This window comes from Heterocephalus glaber, unplaced genomic scaffold (genome assembly GCF_053883595.1).
Source record: "Heterocephalus glaber isolate CG9 unplaced genomic scaffold, H.glaber_assembly_v1.0 deba00000594, whole genome shotgun sequence".
NCBI lineage: Eukaryota > Metazoa > Chordata > Mammalia > Rodentia > Bathyergidae > Heterocephalus > Heterocephalus glaber.
In genome coordinates this window covers 12,010,782-12,033,925 of record NW_028258151.1, presented here as the reverse complement: position 1 = coordinate 12,033,925, position 23,144 = coordinate 12,010,782, and the positions used below count along the sequence as shown (strand labels likewise).

The window sequence follows — 23,144 nt, the reverse complement described above, 5'->3', positions numbered from 1 at the left end:
AGTTTTTAATTTTTTTGTTTTCCAACTATTTCAGTAAGTATTTATTGTTCATCCCATTATTCTGAAGTATTCTCTTTTTCCTTATCCAATTTTTTGTCTCAAATTTTAATCATTTATTTGCATGATGGACTAATATATAGAACCTTGTGAAGACCCACAGCATATTGAGAAATAAGGAAGTAATTAACTTTTTTCATATTTCCTTTTAATTAAAAACAAAAATAAATATAAGGTTATTTGGAAATTAAATTATAATTTGTATAGTCTGGCATGAAGTGGGAAGCAAAGCATATAAGAGAATTGAGAAAAATCATAATGATGTAACTAGAGGAAAAAATAGTTTATGAATAATTTTCACTATTACAATCTATTAATCCAATGTACATTGTGATTATTATTTTTACTGCTACAAAAATGGTACTAGTGATTGCCTTATATTTTATCTTGCCAGATGGTTTATTGTTCTCTGACGGATTTCCAGAAAGCTGTCTATCAAACAGTGTTAGAAGCAGAAGATGTGACTTTGATACTTCAATCTTCTAAGCCTTGTACCTGTAACAGTGGCCGGAAAAGGAGAAACTGTTGTTATAAGGCAAGCATTTCAGTTTATTTTTACCATCTTGCTTTTGGTACATTATATTCTGCTCTGCTGTCAAAGTAGCAGATAATAAAATAACTTTTCTTCAGTTTTTTAACTTTAAAAGCTATAAATTTCTAAAGAGAATATTTAAAAAAATTTTTTTACAATGTTAAATAGTAACCACATACTAATTTGGTAGTCAAATATAGTTTTAAAAATCATTTTTAGAAATTAAACTTCAATTTGATATCTTCTCTTTTAGCTTTTATTTGGAAGTACCACACTTTTATCTTGAAATTTCATTTTCAGGAATTTGCTCATTATCTACTAGTAGTAAAATGACCTACTCTTTGATTGCAGGCTAAAATATTCTGACATATATACTGTCAGTTTGATATAAACTGTTATAAACAGAGTAAAAAAAGTTTAGAAACAAAATTCATTCATAGTTTTCTACTTTCTGTCTCTATTTTCTGCTCTTTTTTTACCTAGTTCATGTAACATATACATGTACATATAGGGACCCAATAGATATTTATTTTAGCTCATTTATTTTAGCTCATTTATTTTATTGTTTTAGGCACTTAACATTTTTGTGATAGCCCAGTTTCCTAGAAAAACTAGTGGAGAGAGAAGGGGTCTGTATAGCACTGCCCCTGAATAGCTTCCTGTTACCAGGAAGCTTGTAATGGGAGCATTTCCATCCCAGTGCATCATCAGGATAAATACATTCCAGAACAAGGACATTCTCTCCTTTTTATTAAAAACAACATTATCCTATGATTCACCAAAAATGATTCCACATTTGTGACTCATGATATTTTGTGCAAATAGTTGACTATCATTTTCTTAGGATTTATTGGGTTCAAAGTAACTAAATAATAATTATTATTATAAGTGATATATTTTCTGATGAAAACAATAACATAGCCTTTTCTTGTTCTTTTCTTCTGGTTATAGACTAATTCACGTGGTGAAACAGTGAAAACCTTGTATCTCAGCTATCTTACAGTCCTTCAGAAGGTAGCGAACCACGTCGCACTGCTGCAGGCCACTAGCACTTCCAGACAACAGGTGTGGGTTGGCTTTCTACATTTATTTGTGGTATATAACTGATATTTGATATAAAAATTTTTAATTAAATATCTCTGAGGTTTTTTGGTGTGAAATTTAAGAGAAAATTGACTTGCTGATTTAAAAATTTAGAGCCCTGGGGATGTAGCTTAGTCATAGAGGAGGTCCTAGGTTTGAGCTCCAGCACCAGTAAATAAATAAATAAAAATTTAGATATTAAGGAATATGTAGAGTTATATTCTTAAACTGAAAAAATTTAAGCTTAAAATAATAACTTCATATGCCTCTAATAATATTTGCATGTTTATTTTCCCTAATAGTCTTATTTCAGTAAGCAGGTATCTAATTACATTAATCTGGCTAAAAAGAGGTTTTAAAATAATCTGTATATTAAATATTAGACCTGTTTCCCAAACTGGAAAAAAATCAGTCATTTAAAAGTTTAGGATTAGATATAGTCATTTACTTGGGTAATTTTGTGTCTTATTTAGACCACAACCTAAATAAAAAGATCTTTTAAAAGCTTTTTATGCAATGATTTTATATTTTTTGTGATATAGTCAATATTGTTTAAATGAAATTTAGTAAGAATTTAATATTATTTTTGATAGTAGTCTTTACTCTTTTGGGAGTATTTGTCTTTCTTATTTTAGAAATCTTGGAAAAAGTAATTAATCTAGTAGCCTTGTCATTAAAAATTCATCAGTGCCAATTATGTTTAACACTTTAAGATTTAATATCACTTTAAGATTTTCTGAATTATTAATCTGACTTAGAAAAGGCCAGATCTTCCAAGTAACATGGTTTTTGTAAATAGAATTTTTTAATAAGTGGTTTTGATTTATACAGGTTTAAATTTGTTAAATTGAAATCTCTTTTCTTTTCCTTTTACCCTCAAGGAAACACTTATCAAAAGGATATGTGATCAAGTATTTTCCAAATTCCCAGACTTTGTTCAGAAGAGCAAAGATGCAGCCTTTGAGACACTTTCGGATCCTAAATACAGTGGAAAAATGAAGGCAAGTGCTGTTTTTTTGAGGGTTCATACTGACAGATGGCTATATAAAACATTCAGAGGTGTGGCCAGGATGTCAGCTCATCCGAACAGGTACCCAGACATTGAGACGAAGTGGTGGCTGTGGATAACTGGTGTTGCTGATGTCAGCACTTACAAGTTCACTGTGAACCCAGGGTACAGTTGTGTGCACAGTCGGTTCTCAGTAGCAGTTGTCTCAAATGTATTTCAAACTTTCCTTATTAATGTATTGGATTTTTTACCTATTAAAATGTATGCTGTATTCACATAACTAATAACTTGTCTTTAAAAAGGGAGATTTAAATGTTAATGCTAATCAGTAGGGTGAGGATAAGGCATGAGCCTACAGTTAGCAAAAGAAACTTCTTGTAGAGTTCAAGTGGGGAAAGCCTTTTTCTATACGGACATTTTCTACCTCTTGCTTTTTTTTGCTGCGAGGTTATAAGTTTGCAAGGGAACATTTGTTATACACAGGGAAAGTGACCTGTAACTGTGCTACTCTTGGTGATGTGTTAGTGAAGGAGAGGTATGAAAAGTAAGGCTAGGTTCTCCAGCCACTTCCCAGGCCCCTGGGTGTTGCTGGTGATAGCAGCTAGCAGCCTTTTGCCTTCTTTCAACATAGTGAGTTTGCTTAATCCCTTAACAGCTATCTGGAATCTTTATTTATGGATTTATAGTTTTTTATGTAACAGTTCTCAATTTTATGTTATAATTAAAAAAGTTATTTCTTTTGGCAAAAGGAATGAAAAAAAAGTATAGTAATTCAAAGTGGTCAGTTTTGTTTTTTCTAGAAATACTTTTAGTATTTAATCTGCATAAGCTCGTCACGACCTATAAGTTACTAGGGACCTCTAAGTTCAGTGAAATAAAAGAGAAGGTAGGAATACAAGTAATCAAGAGGACTGCATTTAAATTTTGTATTTTTTGTATTTATGAGTACATGTTTGCTATACCTATTGATCAACAAGATACTGGCAAACAGAATACAACAAATCCTCAAAAGATTATACATCATAGCCAAGAAGGCTTCATCCAGGGATGCAAGGGTGGCTCAACATACACAAATAAATGTAATACACAACAAAAAAGAAGCAAAGATAAAAATTACAGTATCACCTCAATAGGTGCAGAAAAGCCTTTGACAAAATCCAATATTCATTCATGACTAAAAAAACCTGATGAAAATAATTACAGAGGACCTTATCTCAATATGATAAAAGTGATTTATGACAAACACACTGCCAGTATCTTATTAAATACGAAAAAGCTGACAGCTTTCACTCTAAAATCAGGAACAAGACAAGGATATCCACTATCAACACTCCTGTTCAATGTAGTGTAGAACAGTTCTTTTTTCCCTGCAGCCTTGCCAACATTTGTTATTACTTGATTTCTGATAATACCCATTCTTTCTGGAGTAAGTTGGAATCTTGGTGTTGTTTTAATTTGAATTTCTGTCATGGCCAGTGATGTTGAACATTTTTTATGTATTTATTCATGTGTACTTTTGAGAAGTATCTGTTAATTTCAGTTGCCCGTTTTTTAATTGGGTCTTTTATTTTGAGGGATTTAATTTTTTTGAGTTCTTTATATATTCTAGATATTAGTCTTCTATCAGAGGAATAGTTGGCAACAGGTTTTCCCCACTCTGTAATTTGTGCCTTCACTCTATTGATTGTTTCCTTTCCTGTGCAGAAACTTTTTAATTTGATATGATCCTATTTGCTGATATTATTTCATGTGCAATTGGGGTTCTATTCAGAAAACCTTTATCTATGCCTATGTCTTCAAGATTTTTACCTGTTTTATCTTACAGCAGATGAAGTGTTTCTGTTTTAATGTCCAGGTCTTGAATCCAGTTTGATTTTATTTTAGTACATGGTGAGAGAGATGGGTCTAGATTCAGTCTTATGCATGTGTACAGCAGGTTTTCTCGGCACCATTTGTTAAAAAGGCTGTCTTTCCTCCAGTGCATGGTTTTTTTGCCAGTTTGTCAAAGATCATATGAGTGAATGTGCCTGGGGTTGTTTCTGCTCCTATATTCCATTGACCCACATGTCTGTTTTTGTGCTAGTACCATGCTGTTGTCACTGTAGCTTTGTAATAGAACTTGAAATCTGGGACGGTGATGCCTTCTGCTTTCATTGTAGAGGTCTTTTACTTCCTTGGTGAGGTGAATTCCTAAGTATTTGATTTTTCTTGATGCTATTGTGAATGGTATTTTATTTCTAAAATTTTTTTTTGTTGAGTTCGTTATTGGTATAAGGGAATGTTATCAATTTTTATGTGCTGACTTTGTATCCTGCTATATTCCTGGACTTGGTTGTTTTAGGAATCTTTTGATGGATTTTTTTGGGTCTTCTGTGTAAAGGGTAATGTCATCTCCAAATAATAATTTGATCTCTTCCTTTCCTATACAAATCATTTAATTCCTTTGATTCCTTTGATTTCTTTTACCTGATTGCTCTGGCTAATGTTTCAAGTACTATATTGAATAGGAGTGTTGATAGTGGATATCCTTGTCTTGTTCTTGATTTTAGAGGGAAAGCTGTCAGCTTTTTCATACTTAATAAGATGTTGGCAGTGTGTTTGTCATAAATGACTTTTATCATATTGAGATAAGGTCTTCTGTACTTATTTCTGTTGGGTTCTTTTTATCATGAATGAATATTGGATTTTGTCAAAGGCTTTTCTGCATCTATTGAGGTGATACTGTGATTTTTATCCTTGCTTCTATTTTTGTTGTGTATTACATTTATTTGTGTATGTTGAGCCACCCTTGCATCCCTGGGATGAAGCCTACTTGGCCATGATATATAATCTTTTGAGGATTTGTTGTATTCTGTTTGCCAGTATCTTGTTGAAGATTTTTGTGTCTTATGTTCATTAAATATATTGTATTGGTCTGTAGTTTTCTTTTTTAGTTGAATCTTTTTTTTATTTTTGGTACCGGAGATCGAATTCAGGACTTTGTGCTTGCGAGGCAGGTGCTGGAACCACTGAGCTAAATCTCTGGCCCTCAGGTGACTCTTTGTCTGGTATTGGAATCAAGGTAATGCTAGCTTCTAAGAATGAATTTAGAAGTACTCCTTCCCTTTCAATTTCATTAAAGAGATTTAGAAATACTGGCATTATATCATCCCTGAAATTCTTTTTCTTTTTTTTTTTTTTTTTAATTCTTTTATTGGTACATTTTAGGTATACAACACAATTACATTTCTCATTGGGAACTTGTACCTTTACATGATGCATCTTGGTTCTTATTTTTTCCCCATTCCTAGCCCTCCCTTCAGCCCCTCCACCCTTCCCTATTTACAAAGACTTTATTTCCATTTTTTTCCATTTCTCATCATCTTTCCTTTCCCCTGCCCCTCCCACTACCCCTACCCCTTTGGATCTTTTCTTCCTATTTTGCATTATCGGTTATTCATTCTAATCATTGGTACATTTTAGGTATACAGTATAATGACATTCATCGTTGGAAATTTGCACCTTTATATAATCTCTCTTGGTTCTTATTTTTCACCCTTGCCCAGCCCTCCCTTCGACCCCTCCATTCCTCCCTATTTACAAAGATTTTGTTCCTCTTTTTCCATTTTCTCATATTAATCTCATTCCCTTCTATCCTTTCCCCTAGCCTTCCCACTTCCTTCCCCTTTGCCCCTTTTCTTCTATTTCACATTACCTATTATACATTTTAGACCTTATTTACACTTTCAGTTTCTCACACCAGAGAAACTATTTGGTATTTATACATGTGTGTCCTATTTATTTCACTTAAGAGTATCACCTCAATGTGCATCCATTTAGCTATAAATGTCTCTAATTTCTCATTTTTTATGACTGAGTAGTACTCCATTTTATTAAAAAACCACATTGTCTTTACCCAGTCTCCAGTTGATGGTCATTTGGGCTGTTTCCAAGTTTTAGCTATCACAAACTGTGCTGCTATGAACAAGGGTGCACATATATCACTCTAGTATGATTCTTTTAATTCTTTGCATCCCTGAAATTCTTATAGAATTCAGCAGTGAGTTCATTGGTCCTAGGCTTTTCTTATGTGGTAAGTTTTTTATTACTGTCTGAATTTCATTATCTATCATTTCATTGTCTGTTTGGGATTTTTATACTTTCTTTGTTCAGTTTCATTAATTCACTAGTGTCTTTGAATCTACCCATCTTTTCTAGATTCTTCAATATTTTGGAGTATAAGTTTTCAAATAGTGATAATCTGGATTTCAGTGGTATCTGTTGTGATTTTGCCTTTTTTATTTCTCATTATGTTGATATGGGTCTTTTCTTTCCTTCTTTTGGTAGGTTTGGCTAAGAGTTTGTCTATTTTGTTTATTCTTTTGAAGATCTACTCATTGATTTTTTCTGTTTTTGACATTGTTTTCTTAGTCTTAATTTCATTAATTTCTGTTCCAATCTCTATAATTTTTTCCCCTTTAACTAGGTTGGGTCTGATTGCTCTTGTTTTTGTAGGCATTTGAGTTATATCCTTTGGTTATTTTGGGGGGCTTGCTCTGTTTTTCTAATGTGGACATTCACAGCAATGAGCTTTCCTCTTAGGACTGCTTTCAGAGTGCCCCATAGGTTCTGATATGTTGTACTGGCATTACCATTTGATTCTAAGAACCATTTAATTTCTTCCTTGTGACCCATTCCTTATTCAAGGATATATTGTTTAATCTCCATCTATTTGCAAAATTTCTATGTGTGTGGTTTTTTTTACCATTGATTACTAGTTTTATTGCATTATGGTATAATAATATACATGAGATAATTTCCATTCTTTGTATTTATTTAAACAAGCTTTATGAGCTAGTATGTGGTCTGTTTTGGAGAAAGTGTTAGGTGCTGTTGAGAAGACTGTGTATTCTGTTGTTCTAGGATGGAACACTGTAGATATCTATTAAATCCATTTGTTTGAAGGTTTGGTTCAACTTTGATAGTTCTTTATTTTTTGTTTTTTCCCAGTTGATCTGTCTCTTTGTGAAAGTGGGTTACTGAGTTCCCTACTATGTTTGTGTTGATGTTTATGTCCAGTAATGTTTGTTTTATGAAGTTGGGTGTGCCAGTGTTCAGTGGATATATATCTACACTTGTTATCCCTTCTTGTTGAACTGTTCCCTTAACCAGTATACAGTGACCTTCTTTGCCTCTTCTGATCAATTTTGGCTTTAAGTCTACCTTGTCTGAAAATAGGGTAGCTACTCTTGCTTGCTTTTGGGCTCTCCTTGCATGGAATATTGTTGTCTTTCCTTTGATTTTTAGTCTATGAATATCTTTTTGGATTAAATATGTTTCTTGTATGCAACATTCTGTTCTTTTTTTGGTACCAGGGACTGAACTTGGGACCTTGAGCTTGTGAGGCAGGCAGCAGCACCACTGAGCTAAATCCCTGGCCCTCCTTTTGTTTTTTGATCCAATCTGCCAGTCTGTGTCTTCTGATTCTGGAATGAGGCTATTTACACTTAGGATTATTATTGAAAGGTATTGACTTATTCCTGTCATTGCATTATTTTTCTGTTGCTGATTCCTTTATTTTTCCCCTTTGCTTAACTGCTCACCTTCCTTATTTATTTCATTAGACTTTTTGGCATCATTAACATTTTCTCTGTCTAGGATATCTTTGAGAATTTCTTGTTGTGCTGGTTTAGTGATCATGAATTTCTTAAGATGCTCTTTGTCATGGAAGTTTCTCTTATTTCTCCTTCAGTTTTGAAAAATAGTTTTGTTGCCTGGGTTGAAGGTTTTTTGTTTGTTTTAGGGCTTGAAATACTTTACTCAAAGCTCTCGTGCCCTTTAAGGTTTGTGTTTAGAAATTTACTGTAATTCTAATGGGTTGTAAATGATTTGTTGCTTTTTTCTGTAGCTTTTGAGATTCTGTCCTTGTGTTAGACTTCTGGAATTTTGGCTATGGTGTATCATCAGAGAAGGTCTTTTCTGAGTGTGAGTATTTGAGGTTCTATATGTGCCTCACTTACATGTATGTTAAATTCTTTCCTCATACTTCAAGAGCTTTTTCCTATGATTTCTATAAATAGATGTTTTTATGCCATTTGTGCTGCCTTCTGTCTTTTTCTAACTTCAATTAGTCTTAGATTACTTTTTGCATCTTCTAGCAGCTGTGGGATTCATTTTCCTTGTTCTACTTTTGTTTTTAAGGTATGTCTGAATATATGGTCATATACATCACACCTGTCTTCTAGTTTTGACATTTTTTTCCTCACATTGATCGTTTTCCACCCATACTTTCAATAAAATTTTTCATCTCCTAAATTTCTCTTTGGTACTTTTTCATGGACTTACTCTTTGCTAAATTGGTCTTTTGTGTTTTAAGTTGTTTTGGGCAGCTCTGCTAATTTTTAATTTGAATATTCTTTAAACTCACTGATTAATTTATTAAATCTCTCTGTTGAGGTGTATCATCTTTAGGCTCCCTGAGTTTGTTTCTTCTTTTATCATTTTATGCAATTCAGCCATTAGGTTTTTGATTTCCTTCCCATCAGTGACCATTGAATCAGCTTTGGGAGAGTTAGGAGTTTTGAGGGGCATTTTGTTGACTGGTTTCCTCCTGTTTTGTGTGTGTGTGTGTGTTTGTGTGTGTGTGTGTGTGTGTGTGTGTGTGTGTGTGTTGAGGTTTGGGGATTCATTAGAGTGGAGTGAGTCTGTTAGTGGTAGTATGATATCTTTTATTAATGTTTCCTTTCCAGTGATGTGGTCTTGTCTTTGGTTGCTTTTTGGTGTTTGTCTACCTTTTAGCCTTTTTCAATTTAGTAGGATCAGGCCAGGTTACTGTTTTGTAAGGGAAATAGCTATCTGTTATGTCAGTTTCAATAGACCTGGCTGCACATTTCTCATATACATTTCTCATGTACATTAAAACTTGTTTTAACAATTTTACCTTTTTTTCAGTGACTCATACAGATTGCAGTATGGTACTATTGACAGACAGGGCCGGGGATTTAGCTCAGTGGTTCCACTGCCTGCCTTGCAAGCACAAGGACCCAAGTTCGATCCCTGGTACCAAAAAAAAAAAAAGAATGACAGATAAACGAGTTGTGGTGAGTAGAGGAAAGGAAAAGGAAGAGAAAAGGGAAGGAGGTCAATTGGATAAAAGAGAAAGAAAAAAGAGAAATGACAATGATTGGAGGAGGAGGTAGACAAACACCAAAACCACTCAAAGTGAAGACCATATCACTGATACTATATTTTTATATTTTGAGTAGAGGGCTGGTATAGAGGAGATTTGAATGAGTATTTGTGACAGCAGAAGGAATACAGAAGGAAGGAAGTATAATTGGAGATTGAGGGAAGCTGTGAGGTCTGAACCAGCTAATATGCTGATAGGTACCTTGTGTTTGGATCCTTTATGCACATTTCTGGTGAGGGTTACCCTGATTTGCCCATGAAAGGTACTGTTTAGGTTAAAGCAGTGGTTAATTCTTACTCTCTCTCATATACAATCACCTCCCATACACATGTTCCAAGAGGACTCCAGTTGAGCATGCCCACATCTCATCCTCTAGCTCAACAGTCTCTGAGACTGTACCCCTGCTTACCCTTTTTGCCCTCTACAAAGTTGTCACCTTCCTGCTCACAAGCTCTGTGGTCTCTAGGGCTCTCTGGCTTTCAGTAACAGGGGAGATATGGTCCTCAGCTACTTGCCTGCAAGTTCTATAGTGCCTAGGGCTCCAGGTGCTCAGTAGACCTCTGCTGGTGGCAGTGGTGTTCCCTTGTCAATGCTAGATGAGTGGTGGGCAGGATGTCAAGCTGACATCCAACTCTCCCATGTTTGGGAGAACAATAGGGGAGTTCCTGGTCTGTGGTGGGCTGCTGTATTGTCTCTTTCTCCTGAGTCTCCAGTCTCTCTGGTTGCAGTCTGCAGCTCCCTTTGCCCCCTCAAGCTCTTTCTTGCCTATGACTCCTAGTGCTCAGCCACTCTCTGTTTAGAGTGGGGGACTTCCCTTGTCAACATCAAATGGTGGGTGGAGGGCAGGATGCTGCAGGGACACAGGTTCCTAGTGTTTGGGGAGATAATGGAGAGGAAGCATTGCTTGTTTTTAGTGCTGCTGAGCTTTCTTTTTGAAACACCGTCTCCAGTAGGCCATGATGATGATATTGTATTGGTCTTTAAAGTTTGTATTGGTGAGAATGTCATATGATTGATTATCACAACAAATAATTCAAATCTCAGATTTCCTAACAATTGAAAATCTATTTTTTCTCTATTTTGACTTTTAATTATTAAAAAATTTGAAATATAAAAAGCTCAGTTAGTTTAGAACCAGCACTTAACTGCTCCCTAGTTTAAACCAATATAGTATTTCCAGAAATCACAGCCTCCTTTGAAACCTTCATTAATCTTTGGTGCTTATTTAAATTTAATTCCTTGTGACTTTTCCTAAAGTTTTGATTTTTATACTTTTGCATATTATATTTTATATGTTTATTATATATGTTTTAAAACATACTTTTAATTAGAGTTTTGTGTCTAGGAATGATAGTATCTACTTGAGAGAATTATCACATTTAAGTTTTATTTTGATTTTCAGAAGAGAAAAAAAAAGCAAGCCTCAGTTGTTACTAGAGGATGGCTTGTATCTTAATCTATGAAGGAAGTAGATAATTTGCTTGTTTTATGACAGAGAACCAACTAAGCAGACATGATAATAATGAGCTAGGGATATATATTTTAGTACCATTTCTCACCATTTAATTAACAACACCATTTGATGATAGGTTGAATTGGTGATGCAAAACCTATAGGCTTGTCATAGAAATACTGCCTGTAGGTTAAGAATTCCAAGTAATTAAATTGTATGTTCTTTTTAAATTGAAGTGATAAAAGATCCTGGTTTTGCTTGCCTTATCATAGGTCAGCCTGCAGCTACAAGTACTCTGAGCATAATACCTGCTGTAACCTCAAAGCTACACTCATGACCTGCCTCTTTCTTCAGTGCCAAGGTCATTTTTTACCTCACCTACTATTTAAGGCAATATTCACAAGTTGTACTTCTTCACATTAAGAATCCTCACTCTTCTTTCCCTTAGGAAATACTATAGAGCTACTTAGTGAGAGGGGTGGGAAAAGACTAGGAAATCCAGCTCATTGTGGATGGAGTCACACAAAAGTACCATCTTTCCAGGCCTGAATTGAGAAAATTTAGATCTAAGATAACTTTTCTGTGGACAGTCCCAGATTTAGGATTCCTTTATAGGTGGATTGTCTTGTTTTGTGCAGGCTAATACACTGGGTTTGTATTGTTAAGTCCTCAACATGTATTGACAGTATTGTCATTTTTGAAATTTATAGTAGGATATTTTAATTTATAATTACTCATTTAGTGAATTTGTTTCTTTAAACTAGCATAATAAAGACCTCTGGTCTAAAACATTTGTTTTTATTACTTATTTTTACTATTACTATAAAATATTTGAAAATACCTAAGATTACAAGTAGGTATTATATCATCTCAAACAACAAAAGCAGATTTCTGTGTAGTATATCCTTGGTTTAATATGCTAATATCTTCAGGGAAATGAAAAGACAAGCCCCAAACCAGGAGAAAATATCGGCAAAATAATAAAAGGTCGAAATCAAAAGGGATGGTATCTAAAATATATAAAGAACCCTTAAAATTCAGCAGTAAGAACACAGCACAATTTAAAAAATGGGCAAAAGATCTGAATAGATTCCTCATCAAAAAAGACATAGATGGCAACAAAATATGTGAAAAGATGCTCAGTATCATATGCCATTAAGTAATTTCAAAAAAAAAACAATGAAATACCACTGCATGCCTATTAGAATGGCCAAAATCCAGAACACTGGAAACACAAAATGGAGGTGAGGATGTGGAGCCACAGGAGCTCTTGTTCATTATGGGTAGGAATGCAAGAGGGTCACTTTAGTGGACAGTTCAGTGGCTTGTCACCAAAGTTTGGTAATTAAAGATTTAAATTTAAATATAAAAAAATAATACCTTAAGTACCGTATGATTCAGCAATTACACTCCTTGCTGTTTACCTAAATAAGTTAAATTTTAATGAATTTTAATGTGTTAAATGAGTTTAATGTGTTAAAACCAAGAACTTCATATGAATTTATTCATAATTGCCAAAGCTTAGAGGCAACTAAAAGGTCCATCAGTAAATTAATGTATAAACAAATTGATACAACCACACAATGGGATACTACTTAGTGAAGAAGAAATTTCAAGACAGTCATATGTTGAGGCAATGGCATGGCTACTGTTAGGGGCTTTTAGCCAGGTTTGTTGAGAATCAATAGCAGAGAGCCCAACAGAATGATTTAAGATGTTTTGAGATTGGTCAGAAAGGAAACGCCAGGAAAGCTGCAGACTGCAAAGATAGAGCAGAAAACTTCGTTGCTGTGAAGGAACAGGACAGTAGAAAAGATGGCATTGGGGTATCGTGAGAAGCAGCAGGACTCAACCCTTTGCAGCTCAAAATTGCAAAGGTGAAAGACTTTGATTTAAGAAGAGAGCCCCAGAGCACCATATTGCAGATTAGCACCAGCCTATAAAATTTGTTCCTTAGGATTAGGTTCAGAGTGCTCGGTGGTCCAGACACTTGACCCCTATAACCAAGAGAGAAGGAAGCCTAGCTACTGCTCCAGCTGGCAGCAGACCTTGGTGTCGCCCATGTGGTGCTGGTTTTAGGTAAATGCAGAATGCAGAAGTTGTGGGGTGAGGAAGGCTTCCACTCAGAAGAAGACCCGGGAGGCCATGCTGTGTGCTTTTGAGAGGTCAGTGTGTGAAGCTGTAAGTGTGAAGCTGAAGTTGCAGCCAGAGACCCCAGAAGCCTGGTGAAGTCAGAAGGATGGATCATCTGAGGAAAGCTGCAAGGAGTGAGCAAAGCCAGTCCAAGAGAGAAGCCATGGGAGCTGCAACCATCTGCATTGCCATAGAGGCAAGGCCACATAAGCCCTTTGGAATGCACATCTTGTCACAGATTAGGCAAGGTCCTCAGTTTGATCCCCAGTACCAAAAAAAAAAAAAGTTCCTGTGCTGCATCTATTCATCCTTCCCTTCTCTAGAACTTTTCATTTGTACAGGGGCTTGCAGCTAAGAATTTGTCTTAAATCTCAGAGGAGACTTCAGACTTAGACTTTTTAGCAGTGCTGAAACTGTTAGGAATTTGGCAACTCTTAAAGATAAGATGGACTAAATGCCTTTTGAATAAAGTGATGCACGTGAATCTTTGAGGGGCAGTATGGCTTGTGTCTAGATGTCCCCCCAAAGCCTCATGTAGTCATGGGTGGGGCTTTTCAGAGGTGGCTGAATCTAGGTTGTGTGATGCTGGGATTAAGTGTGTGATGCTGGTATCAACGGTGTATGATTACTAAATTAGTCCACTGATTGGTTTGATATAGTACTGAGTGTGGATAATGGGAAGGCCTACCATGAGTGTGAGTGCTACCAGCCCTAAAGGTATGCAGCCTGGGTACAATATAGGGGACAGAAAGCACTGCCGTTATTGCTGCTGCTTCACTGCTTTGCTGCCTTCTGCCTGCCAAGAACTGTTTCTCTTCTGTGATGCCCTCTACCCTACCACCCTGCTTTGGAGCCAGCTGACTATGGACTGAAACTTCTACAAACTGTGAGCCAAAGTAAACCTTTCCTCCTTTAACTTTGCATGTTAGGTATTTTGTCTCAGCAAGTAGAAAAGTAACCAAGATACTTAGCAATAAAAAGAATTGAGGATCACAATGTGATAAGACATGGAGAAACTTTCAATGCAAATTGCTAAATTAAAGAAGCCAATCTGAAAAGGCTACATGCTGTGCAATTTCAACTATGTGACACTCAGGAAAAGGAAAAACTATGGAGTCGGTAAAAAGATCAGTGGTTGCTTTGGTTCTAGAAAAGGGAAGGTTGAATGGATGCAGCACAGGAACTTTTTAGGGCAGTGAAACTATTCCTTGTAGTACTGCAGTTATGAATGCATGTCATGATATATTTGTTGAAATCCAGAGAACTATATAATGAGTGAACCCTAATGTAAACTCTGGACTATAGCTAATAATAATATACCAATATTCTTTATCAATTTTTATAGCTATACCACACTAATAATAAGTGATTCTTTTTTTCTAGTAATTTTATTATATAGTATTAATAGGAGAAAGGGGCAGAAGTGAGGCAGGAGAGGGAATATGTGGAACTTAATTAAAAAGAGTTATTTTCTTAAGTGAAATCTAAATGCATATACTTCACTGAACCAGTTGTTATGGCTTGGGTCTAGTTGTCCCCTCAAAGCCTCGTGCAGTCATAGGTGGGGCTTTTTTAGAGGTGGTTGGATCTAAAATGTGTGATGCTAGGATTTTTTTTTTTTTGTATATCCTTTCATTGGTACGTTTTAGGTGTACAATATAATGACATTCATCATTGGAGATATGCACCTTTACGTACTCTCTTGGTTCTTATTTTTCCCCCTTCCCTGCCCTCCCTTCAACCCCTCCATCCCTCCCTATTTACAAAGACTTTGTTTCCATTTTTTCACTTTCTCATATTAATTCCATCCCTTCCTTCCTTTCCCCTCCCCCTCCCCCTTCCCGCTCCCCTTTGCCCCTTTTCTTCCCATTTCACATTATCTCTTATACCTTTTAGCCCTTACTTACACTTTCAGTTTTCTCACACTAGAGAAACTATTTTCGGTACCTACACATGTGTGTCCTGTTTATTTCACTTAAGAGTATCACCTGTGATGCCAGGATTAAGGATGTGTGATTACTAAATCAGTCCACTGATGGGTTTGGCACCTGCCCCAAGCCAAATAGCCTAGATAGAATGTAAAAGGGGCAGAAACAAGCTGCTATTGTCACTTGTGGCTTGTCACTTGCTTTCTTTTGCTGTCTTCTGCCTGCCAAGAACTGTTTCTCTTCTGTGATGCCCTCTACCCTACCACCCTGCTTTGGAGCCAGCTGACTATGGACTGAAACCTCTGCCAACTGAGCCAAATAAATCTTTTCTCCTTTAACTTTGGATGTTGGGTATTTTGTCTCAGCAACAAGAAAAGTAACTAAGATACCAGTTATTTCACTAAAATATAAACGTAATTGCAAATTAAAGTTACGTTATATGTTCTTGAGATATTAAAATGTTGACTTGGGTTGTAACATTTTCATTTACCATTTGATTGGTTACCTAAGGAGATTCAAAAAACAGTATAACTTCTTTTGAGGGATTGGTGGTAAGAGTCAAGCTTAGTACAAGGTCTTCACTTGCTAAACTATTAAGAGAGTGTGTTATATTGGGTATAAATTGGTGGTTTTTTTAGAAGTTTAAATGTTTAAAACCAGGCATGGTGGTACGTACCTGTAGTCTCAGCACATGGGAGGCTGAGGTAGGAGTATTGTCATGAGTTCAAGGCCAGCCAGGGTTGGTTACATAGTTCAAGGCCAGCCAAGAATACATATTGAGACCCTGTCTCAGAAATAAAAAAGTGTAAATGCTTATCATTGATTAAATAAAATTGCTTAAGTGGTCATTTCATTTAGACTTAATGCAGAAAATTCCTTTTTTCCTCTGTGGATTGTTTTTCCACAGTGTTCTGGAGCTGTCAGTGCCAGATGTGGAAATGCCTATTTAAAAATAACAGTATTTCTGTTATACACAAGGCTTTGACTGTTTGCTTCCTTGCTAATAACACTGTGTGTGGGGCCAAGTTATTGGCATTTTGAGGTCAAAATCCAATTTAGAAGTCAGGGCTTACTATAAATAGAAAAACAAAGGGGAGAAAATGAGAAGAGGTATGTATCTGACTGATTATTCTAAGAAAATAAATATCAGAAATTTTAGAACATAGATGTAATTGAACATATTTTATTACGTCTATGAAGAGACAATTTAAATACTTCCTCTCTAGTTGCTGTTCTCTAGTTTCTTAACATATTGTAGATATAAAGAAAATGTATTTTGGAAATTAAATTAATCTATTTAAATGTGTCCCATTTTGCTTCCTTTTTATTAAAACCAGATGAGATGAAATAAGTCTTTAGGAACTCTACCTTCTTATTGCTAATATGATGATGAATAACATTTGATGTAATACCTAATACTTTATTTCTCTTAATGTGGACAAAATAAAAGGAATCAGTAAAGATGACTGTGGTTAGCATTATAGAAAAATAATTTTTAAGAAATTCTTACGTGACATTTATATGTATAAAGCATACTTTTATTTGGAACTGGTTCACTGATGATCTGTGGCTCATTTCCAGGTCCTTCAGCAGCTTTTAAATCATTTCAGGAAAAACAAAGATAAGGTTCTTCTCTTCTCCTTTTCCACCAAGGTGAGTATCATCTGAGGCACCTTCCTAACTGATCCAGCCCTCACTCCCAAGGCATAAAGCATAAAGAACATAGCAACTTATAGCCACATTATCTGTCTTAACCACACAATAATAAGTGATAGTGACATATGCAACTCAAAATTTTTAAATTAATACTTAGATATCAATTATCTCAGAGGGTTACTGTCAAATAGCAAACATTTGTGTTGATATTCTCTTTAATAATTAAGGTGCTATGTAAGACATTTAAGACATTTTAGGATTAAGAAAATAGTAAAATATGTTTTTATAAAAGACTTGACCAGTAATTTCTTTTTAACTTCGTTTAAGTTTTTCTTTTAAGTTTGTTTTTTAAATCAAAAGTTTTTAAATGTTAAAGCCAGTTTCAGAATGATGAAGAGAAATAGTGGGTCAGAAATATGAAAAATATTTATTAATTTTTTGTGCTGGTGATCAAACCCAGACCTTTACATGCTAGGCAAATGCTCTACCACTTGAGGTACAACCTCAGTTTATTGCTCATGAAATACTTATTGCTCATGGAATTTTAAGAAAAAAATCATTAGCACCAGTAATTAATGCCTGGCAAATCCATTCTCTGTAATGGAATGAAACTTATAAACCAAAAATGTGTGTTTGCCTGTCCCCCTTGCTTCCAGTTGCTCGATGTACTGCAGCAATACTGTATGGCGTCTGGGCTTGATTACCGGCGACTTGATGGAAGTACAAAATCAGAGGAAAGACTCAGGATCGTGAAAGAGTTCAACAGTACACAAGATGTTAACATTTGCCTTGTCTCTACAATGTAAGAAAATAAAAGTTGATACCTTGATTTTTATCTAATTGTTTTTATGATTTAGAGTAATTTTAGAGCTATTACTGGATTAATTTTCAATGGATATGCTTATGTTATTTTTATTTGACTTTAAGAAGCAGCCAAACTGCTATTAATTATAACTGAAATAGCAGTATCTTGAGTTTCACATAATGTTTTTTCTCATTTCTTTAACATCAATTCCCCTTATATTAAATAAAGGTTTATAAAGATAACAGTTTTTAACAATGGATGCTGCCTCCCAGATTTCTGAAGTAGTGTTGTAACTCGTGTCTTGTGGCCAGAACAGTCAAGTTTCTCATTCTCCTGGTAATTGGGCAGCACTGCGGCAGCAGTTTCAGGAGCTCAAGAGGGCCTCTGGACCTGTGTTCCAGGCCTGACTCTTCTCTTCCTCTACTGTGTCTTTATGAAGCAGCTCCACAGATAAACATTTTATAAAAGGCAAACTAGTTCTAACACCTATTTATTTATTTTGGTACCGGGGATTGAACTCAGGACCTTGTGCTTGCAAGACAGGCAGCAGAAACACTGAGCTAAATCCCCAGCCCTCTTAACACCTAATTATGAATTTCTGACTCAGCTCTTCTAAAGAAAATACACATATTAGAAGAATATTTAATTCAGTGTAAATACCTGAGTTATAGCAATCTCTTTTGGGAGTAATAAACCCATACTTTTTGACATAAGAATGTTATGGATTTACTCCCACTGTCTTTCAAAAAGAATTTCAAGGGACTTTAAAAATAAATACAAAATGCATGAAGAAAAACAGAGTAAAAATTATCTTAAAATGAGGATTCAGATATATTTGTAATGAGGTACTACTATAGGACTACTAAGATTATTCTTCATTTCCCAAAACTAAGTCAAAAGAAGAGAAACTTTGGATTTCTATTTTCCTATAAATGAATTTGAAAGGTCCTTTCTTGCATGATTCCTTTTATATAATGCATTAAATGACATAGAATACTGTATTCAAATCAGTTTTGTAAAACACACGTAAACATAATGTGTTTCAGAGTGGTAAATACATTAAACAACAGTCGAAATAATCCAGAACCTCTAATGGCAAGTAGTAATCTCTTCCTCATCTTCTGCTCACCTCCAGTTCAGTTTGCTGAGAATTGCTATAAAGATCCTAATTTTATCTCTCCATCTGTCTTACAAAATTGTTATTTAACCCATAAAGAGAATTTTACTTTTAATATGGGGTCTGACTGTGTTGCCCACACTGCCCTTGAACTTGTGATCCTCCTGTCTCAGCTTCCTGAGTAGCTGGAATTACAGGTATGCACCACTGCTCGGTTGAATTTTTAATTTTTAAAAACTATATTTTTCAATTTTAGAATCCTATTTTTTCCAAATCTACTGTATTTTACTTGCATTCTATTTTTATAATTTCTAGCCTTTCTTTTATTTCTTTAGTAATTTTAATCACTCTTTGAAAGAAATCTCCTTTTGGATGGCACTTTTGCTCTATCTCCTCTATACTTTGGGATGCTAAGCCTTCTCCTTGGTGTCCCCTCTGGCTCTTGGATATGGTAGGTGATTTATTCACCTATTTTGTATTTTTTTTGTTTTGAACTTACCTTCAGGAGGACTTTCTTCTTCTGTGGAAATCCTCTGGAGACTGATGGTTGGGGGTTTCCATTTGTATCATATGACTTTGCCTTCTGTAAGGCATCCCACCCAAGGCCAGGTAAGAAGTTTGGAACTTCGGTTTTTCTGTGACTGTATTCAAGAAGTAACTTTTTACATAAGCCATTACATAAATAACCTTAAATAATATAATAAATACATTCTTCAGCTGTGTTTTGCAAAAGACAAGTACAATTATTATTCATTTTTCTCATTTTGCAGTGGATTACATTTACAGTGGTACCTCAGTTCACGATCTTAATTCTTTTCATGATTCTGGTCACAACCCACATTGGATGAGAACCAAATCAAATTCAGTGCTTAGGTTCAATGTTGACCTTATGGAGAAATTTGATTCAGTTCTCGTCCAGTTTGGTTTGTGACCAGAATTGTGGAAAGAATTAAGTTCGTGAACCAAGATACCACTGTAACTTCTACTGAAGCAGAAGTGTTTTCACATTTGCATTAGTCATTACTTGGTCAGAAATCTAAATCTGTCAACTTTATACAGTGTGGAATGTCTTATGAAAGAGGGAGATTTAGTCTACTTTTACTATTCTTTCTTTTCCTCGAAATGTTTGCTATTTTTATTATTTGTCTGTAAACTATTTTTTTAACTTTATATCACTATTCTTCTGTGTTGGATCCATTTTTCTTCAATTCCATGCTATTCTCTCTTTTATTCTTGATTTGCTCCCTTGTTTTACTGAAAAGTATCCAACTTTTAATGATGTTTGGCTCATTAACTTTCTACATCTCTTCTAAGTCCGTGTTCGTACTCCTCTAAGTCCTTGTGGTATTAACATTATCACACACCTACCCTTCTACTTTTGTCACCTGCTCGTATTATCTGTCAGCTATTTTAACTTTTACTTTTTCAGAAGTATTAATGTTTTGGGTAAATCCTGCAACTTGTTCATATATTGGCTCTAAAATTTAGAGGCCAAAATCCAGCATTTTACATTATACCAATTTTGCAAACATTGTTTAATGCTGGGCCAAGTAGTACTAAGATAATGTCTCTGAGTATTTGTGATCTTTTAGCCAATTCATGGAGTCTAGTCTTAATATTAATTAAATTAGTTCTCTTTTATAATATTTCATTTCTTATGTTTGCATAGTTTAGTTTACTTCATATTTTAATCATGACTGTCTTACTCAGTTTTCCCTCCATGTATTTTTGCCCTTTACAATAAACCTGAAAATATTACTAATTCTTATTTTCATTTTCTCTTCTGTTGAGTTCTCTCAATTCTGAAGATCTCCCTCCAGAAACCTTTTATCTTTTGGTTTCAGTTTGGGCTGATTGTTTTCTAGGCATGGTAATATACCATCATCTTGAAGCTTTCTTTCACTGCTTGTCTGCACTGGATCTCTGACTTGTCATGATCACTTGGTTTCATCCCATGTCATCTTCACTTAGTTTCACTCATGGTTTTCTTAGAAAATTTAGTCAAGTAACTATAGGTTATGGCTGAAGGGATGTGTTATGGCTTATATCTAGGTGTCCTCCCAAAGCCTCATGCAGTCATAGGTAAGGTTTTTCAGAGGAGGCTGGATCTAGGGTGTGTGCTGCTGGAATCAAGGATATGATGCTGGGATTGATTCATGATATGATGCTAGGATTAAGGCTGCCCTGTACTATGTGTGAGTGCTATCTGCCTTAAGGGTGGGTAGCCTGGATAGGATGTAAGGGACAGAAAGAGGGTCACTGCTTGTCAGTTGTCACTTGCTGCTCTTTGGTACGTCACCTTCTGCCTGCCATGAACTGTTTCTCCTTTGTGATGCCCCTTTACCATGCTACCCTGCTTGGAGCCAGCCAACTGTGACCTGAAAACTCTACAAACTCTGAGCCATAATAAACTTCTCCTTTAACTTTGGGTGTTGAGTATTTTGTCTCAGCAAAAGAAAAGTAAATATACCTTCTCACTAAATTGATACTTTGGTTCCCTATAGAATCTTGATTGAAATTAGTTTCCTCTCAGATCTTTGAATGCATTACAGCCTTCTGTTATTTGTTATGTTGTCTTCTGTTATTTAGTGTTGCTAAGTAGATGCCAATGCCAATCTGATTCTTAATCTTCTTTGGGAACTCAGTTTTTCTTTATCTGTAGTATTCTGAAAGTTCACATTGGTATTTGAGTCTTAGTGTTGTTTATTACTGTACCAGACAATCTGAAAACTTATATTCTTTTTCAACTCTGGAAAATGCTCTTTTATTATTTCTTCAACATAGCTTTCTTTTTCTATTTCTCTATTGTTTTTCTCTTGCATGCCAAGTTATATATAAGGCATTCTTGCATTAAGCCTTCCTATTATTGTCATGATATCTCTCTACAATTATGTAAGTTTTCTTGGAAGTGCTGTTAAATGAATATTTAACCCTTTATAATGTTTAATATATAAAAATATATATGAATTTATTAAAGACATTTTTGTGGAGCATTGAGATATATTTATGGTATACTTTTTGATATTTTTATTTGGAACAAGAATAGAATGTAGAGAAGGGGCCAAAGGTATCACTCAGTGATACAATGGTTGCCTAGCATGTGCAAGGCCCTGGGTTCAATCCCCGGCATTGTGAGATGGAATAGAATGTGAAGGAACTAAGGAACCAATCACCTGCATGGTCATTAGGTTTCTATCTCAAGATAAGTACTCAGCTTGAAAAGGTTTTATTGCTTTGAGGATTAACCCTTTGTCATTATCCATGTAAGAACAGAGTAACAGGTTTAAAAGTAGACTTATGAGTTGTATTATCATCATAGAATCATCTCATCTCCACAGATAAAGTTTAGGGATTTTTTTTTTCTTCTTGTATTGTGCCTTTGCCTCTGCTTTAAACTCAGTCAGGCCTCACTTCTAATTTCATAATCTCTTAGAAGACTGCAGAATCTTTTTCTCTGGCTAGTAAAGGGCATCTGAGGTGAATTCATATCTAACTTTATCATCAAAGAAGGTAACTGGAGCAGTTGATTACATTTATTAAATAATAAGCCTTTAATTTGTCCACTTGCTTGACTTCTAAATCCCATCCACATTTATACTAAGCCATTCTTTTTGTCCTTTCCAAAAGTTTCTCCCTATCCCACATTCTTTCTTTGACTTCAATTCTTGGTGACATCTTTATACTATCATCACTAATAAGTAATTTTCCAAAGGACAAGTTTCAGTTTCTGTTGAGCATGTGTGTTACTTTTCTCTCGTTGCTGAGACAAAATACCTGACACCCAAAGTTAAATGGGGTAAGGTTTATTCGCTCACAGTTTGTAGAGGCTTCAGTTCATAATCTACTGGCTGCCAGGCAGGGCTGGCAAACAGGCATTGCAGAGGAGAAGCTACATGACATGTGCAGGGTAGGAAAAGCAACAAGGGACCTTAACAGCCTCTTCCTGCCCCTTTTATCTTATTCAGACTTAGGGCAGTAGCTCTCACACCCTTAATCCTAGTGCCTTTGGGCCTAGCATTGCACCTTTAATCAATGACACACTCTAGATTCAGCCATTTTTGAAAAAGTCCCACCTAAGACACTATGAAGCTTTGAGGGAGCATCTAAACACAAGCCATAACATTCTGCCCTTGGCCCCCCAAAGATGCATAAAAATCCCTTTATACAAGAAAGCATTTAGTCCATCTCCAAGAGTTGCAGAAG

The 23,144-nt window shown here is 35.3% G+C and overlaps 1 protein-coding gene across 3 annotated transcripts in view; it reads left to right on the top strand.

Annotated features, from left to right (window-relative positions):
* Ercc6l2 (ERCC excision repair 6 like 2) overlaps positions 1 to 23,144 on the top strand; it is a 136,069-nt gene that overhangs the window by 43,977 nt on the left and 68,948 nt on the right. For all 3 annotated transcript variants that reach the window (XM_087205190.1, XM_087205191.1, XM_087205192.1), the window contains 5 exons: positions 452 to 592; positions 1,541 to 1,654; positions 2,554 to 2,673; positions 16,945 to 17,016; positions 17,676 to 17,821. In XM_087205190.1, the coding sequence (XP_087061316.1) occupies positions 452 to 592; positions 1,541 to 1,654; positions 2,554 to 2,673; positions 16,945 to 17,016; positions 17,676 to 17,821 (593 nt within the window). The remainder of the gene's footprint in view (positions 1 to 451; positions 593 to 1,540; positions 1,655 to 2,553; positions 2,674 to 16,944; positions 17,017 to 17,675; positions 17,822 to 23,144) is intronic.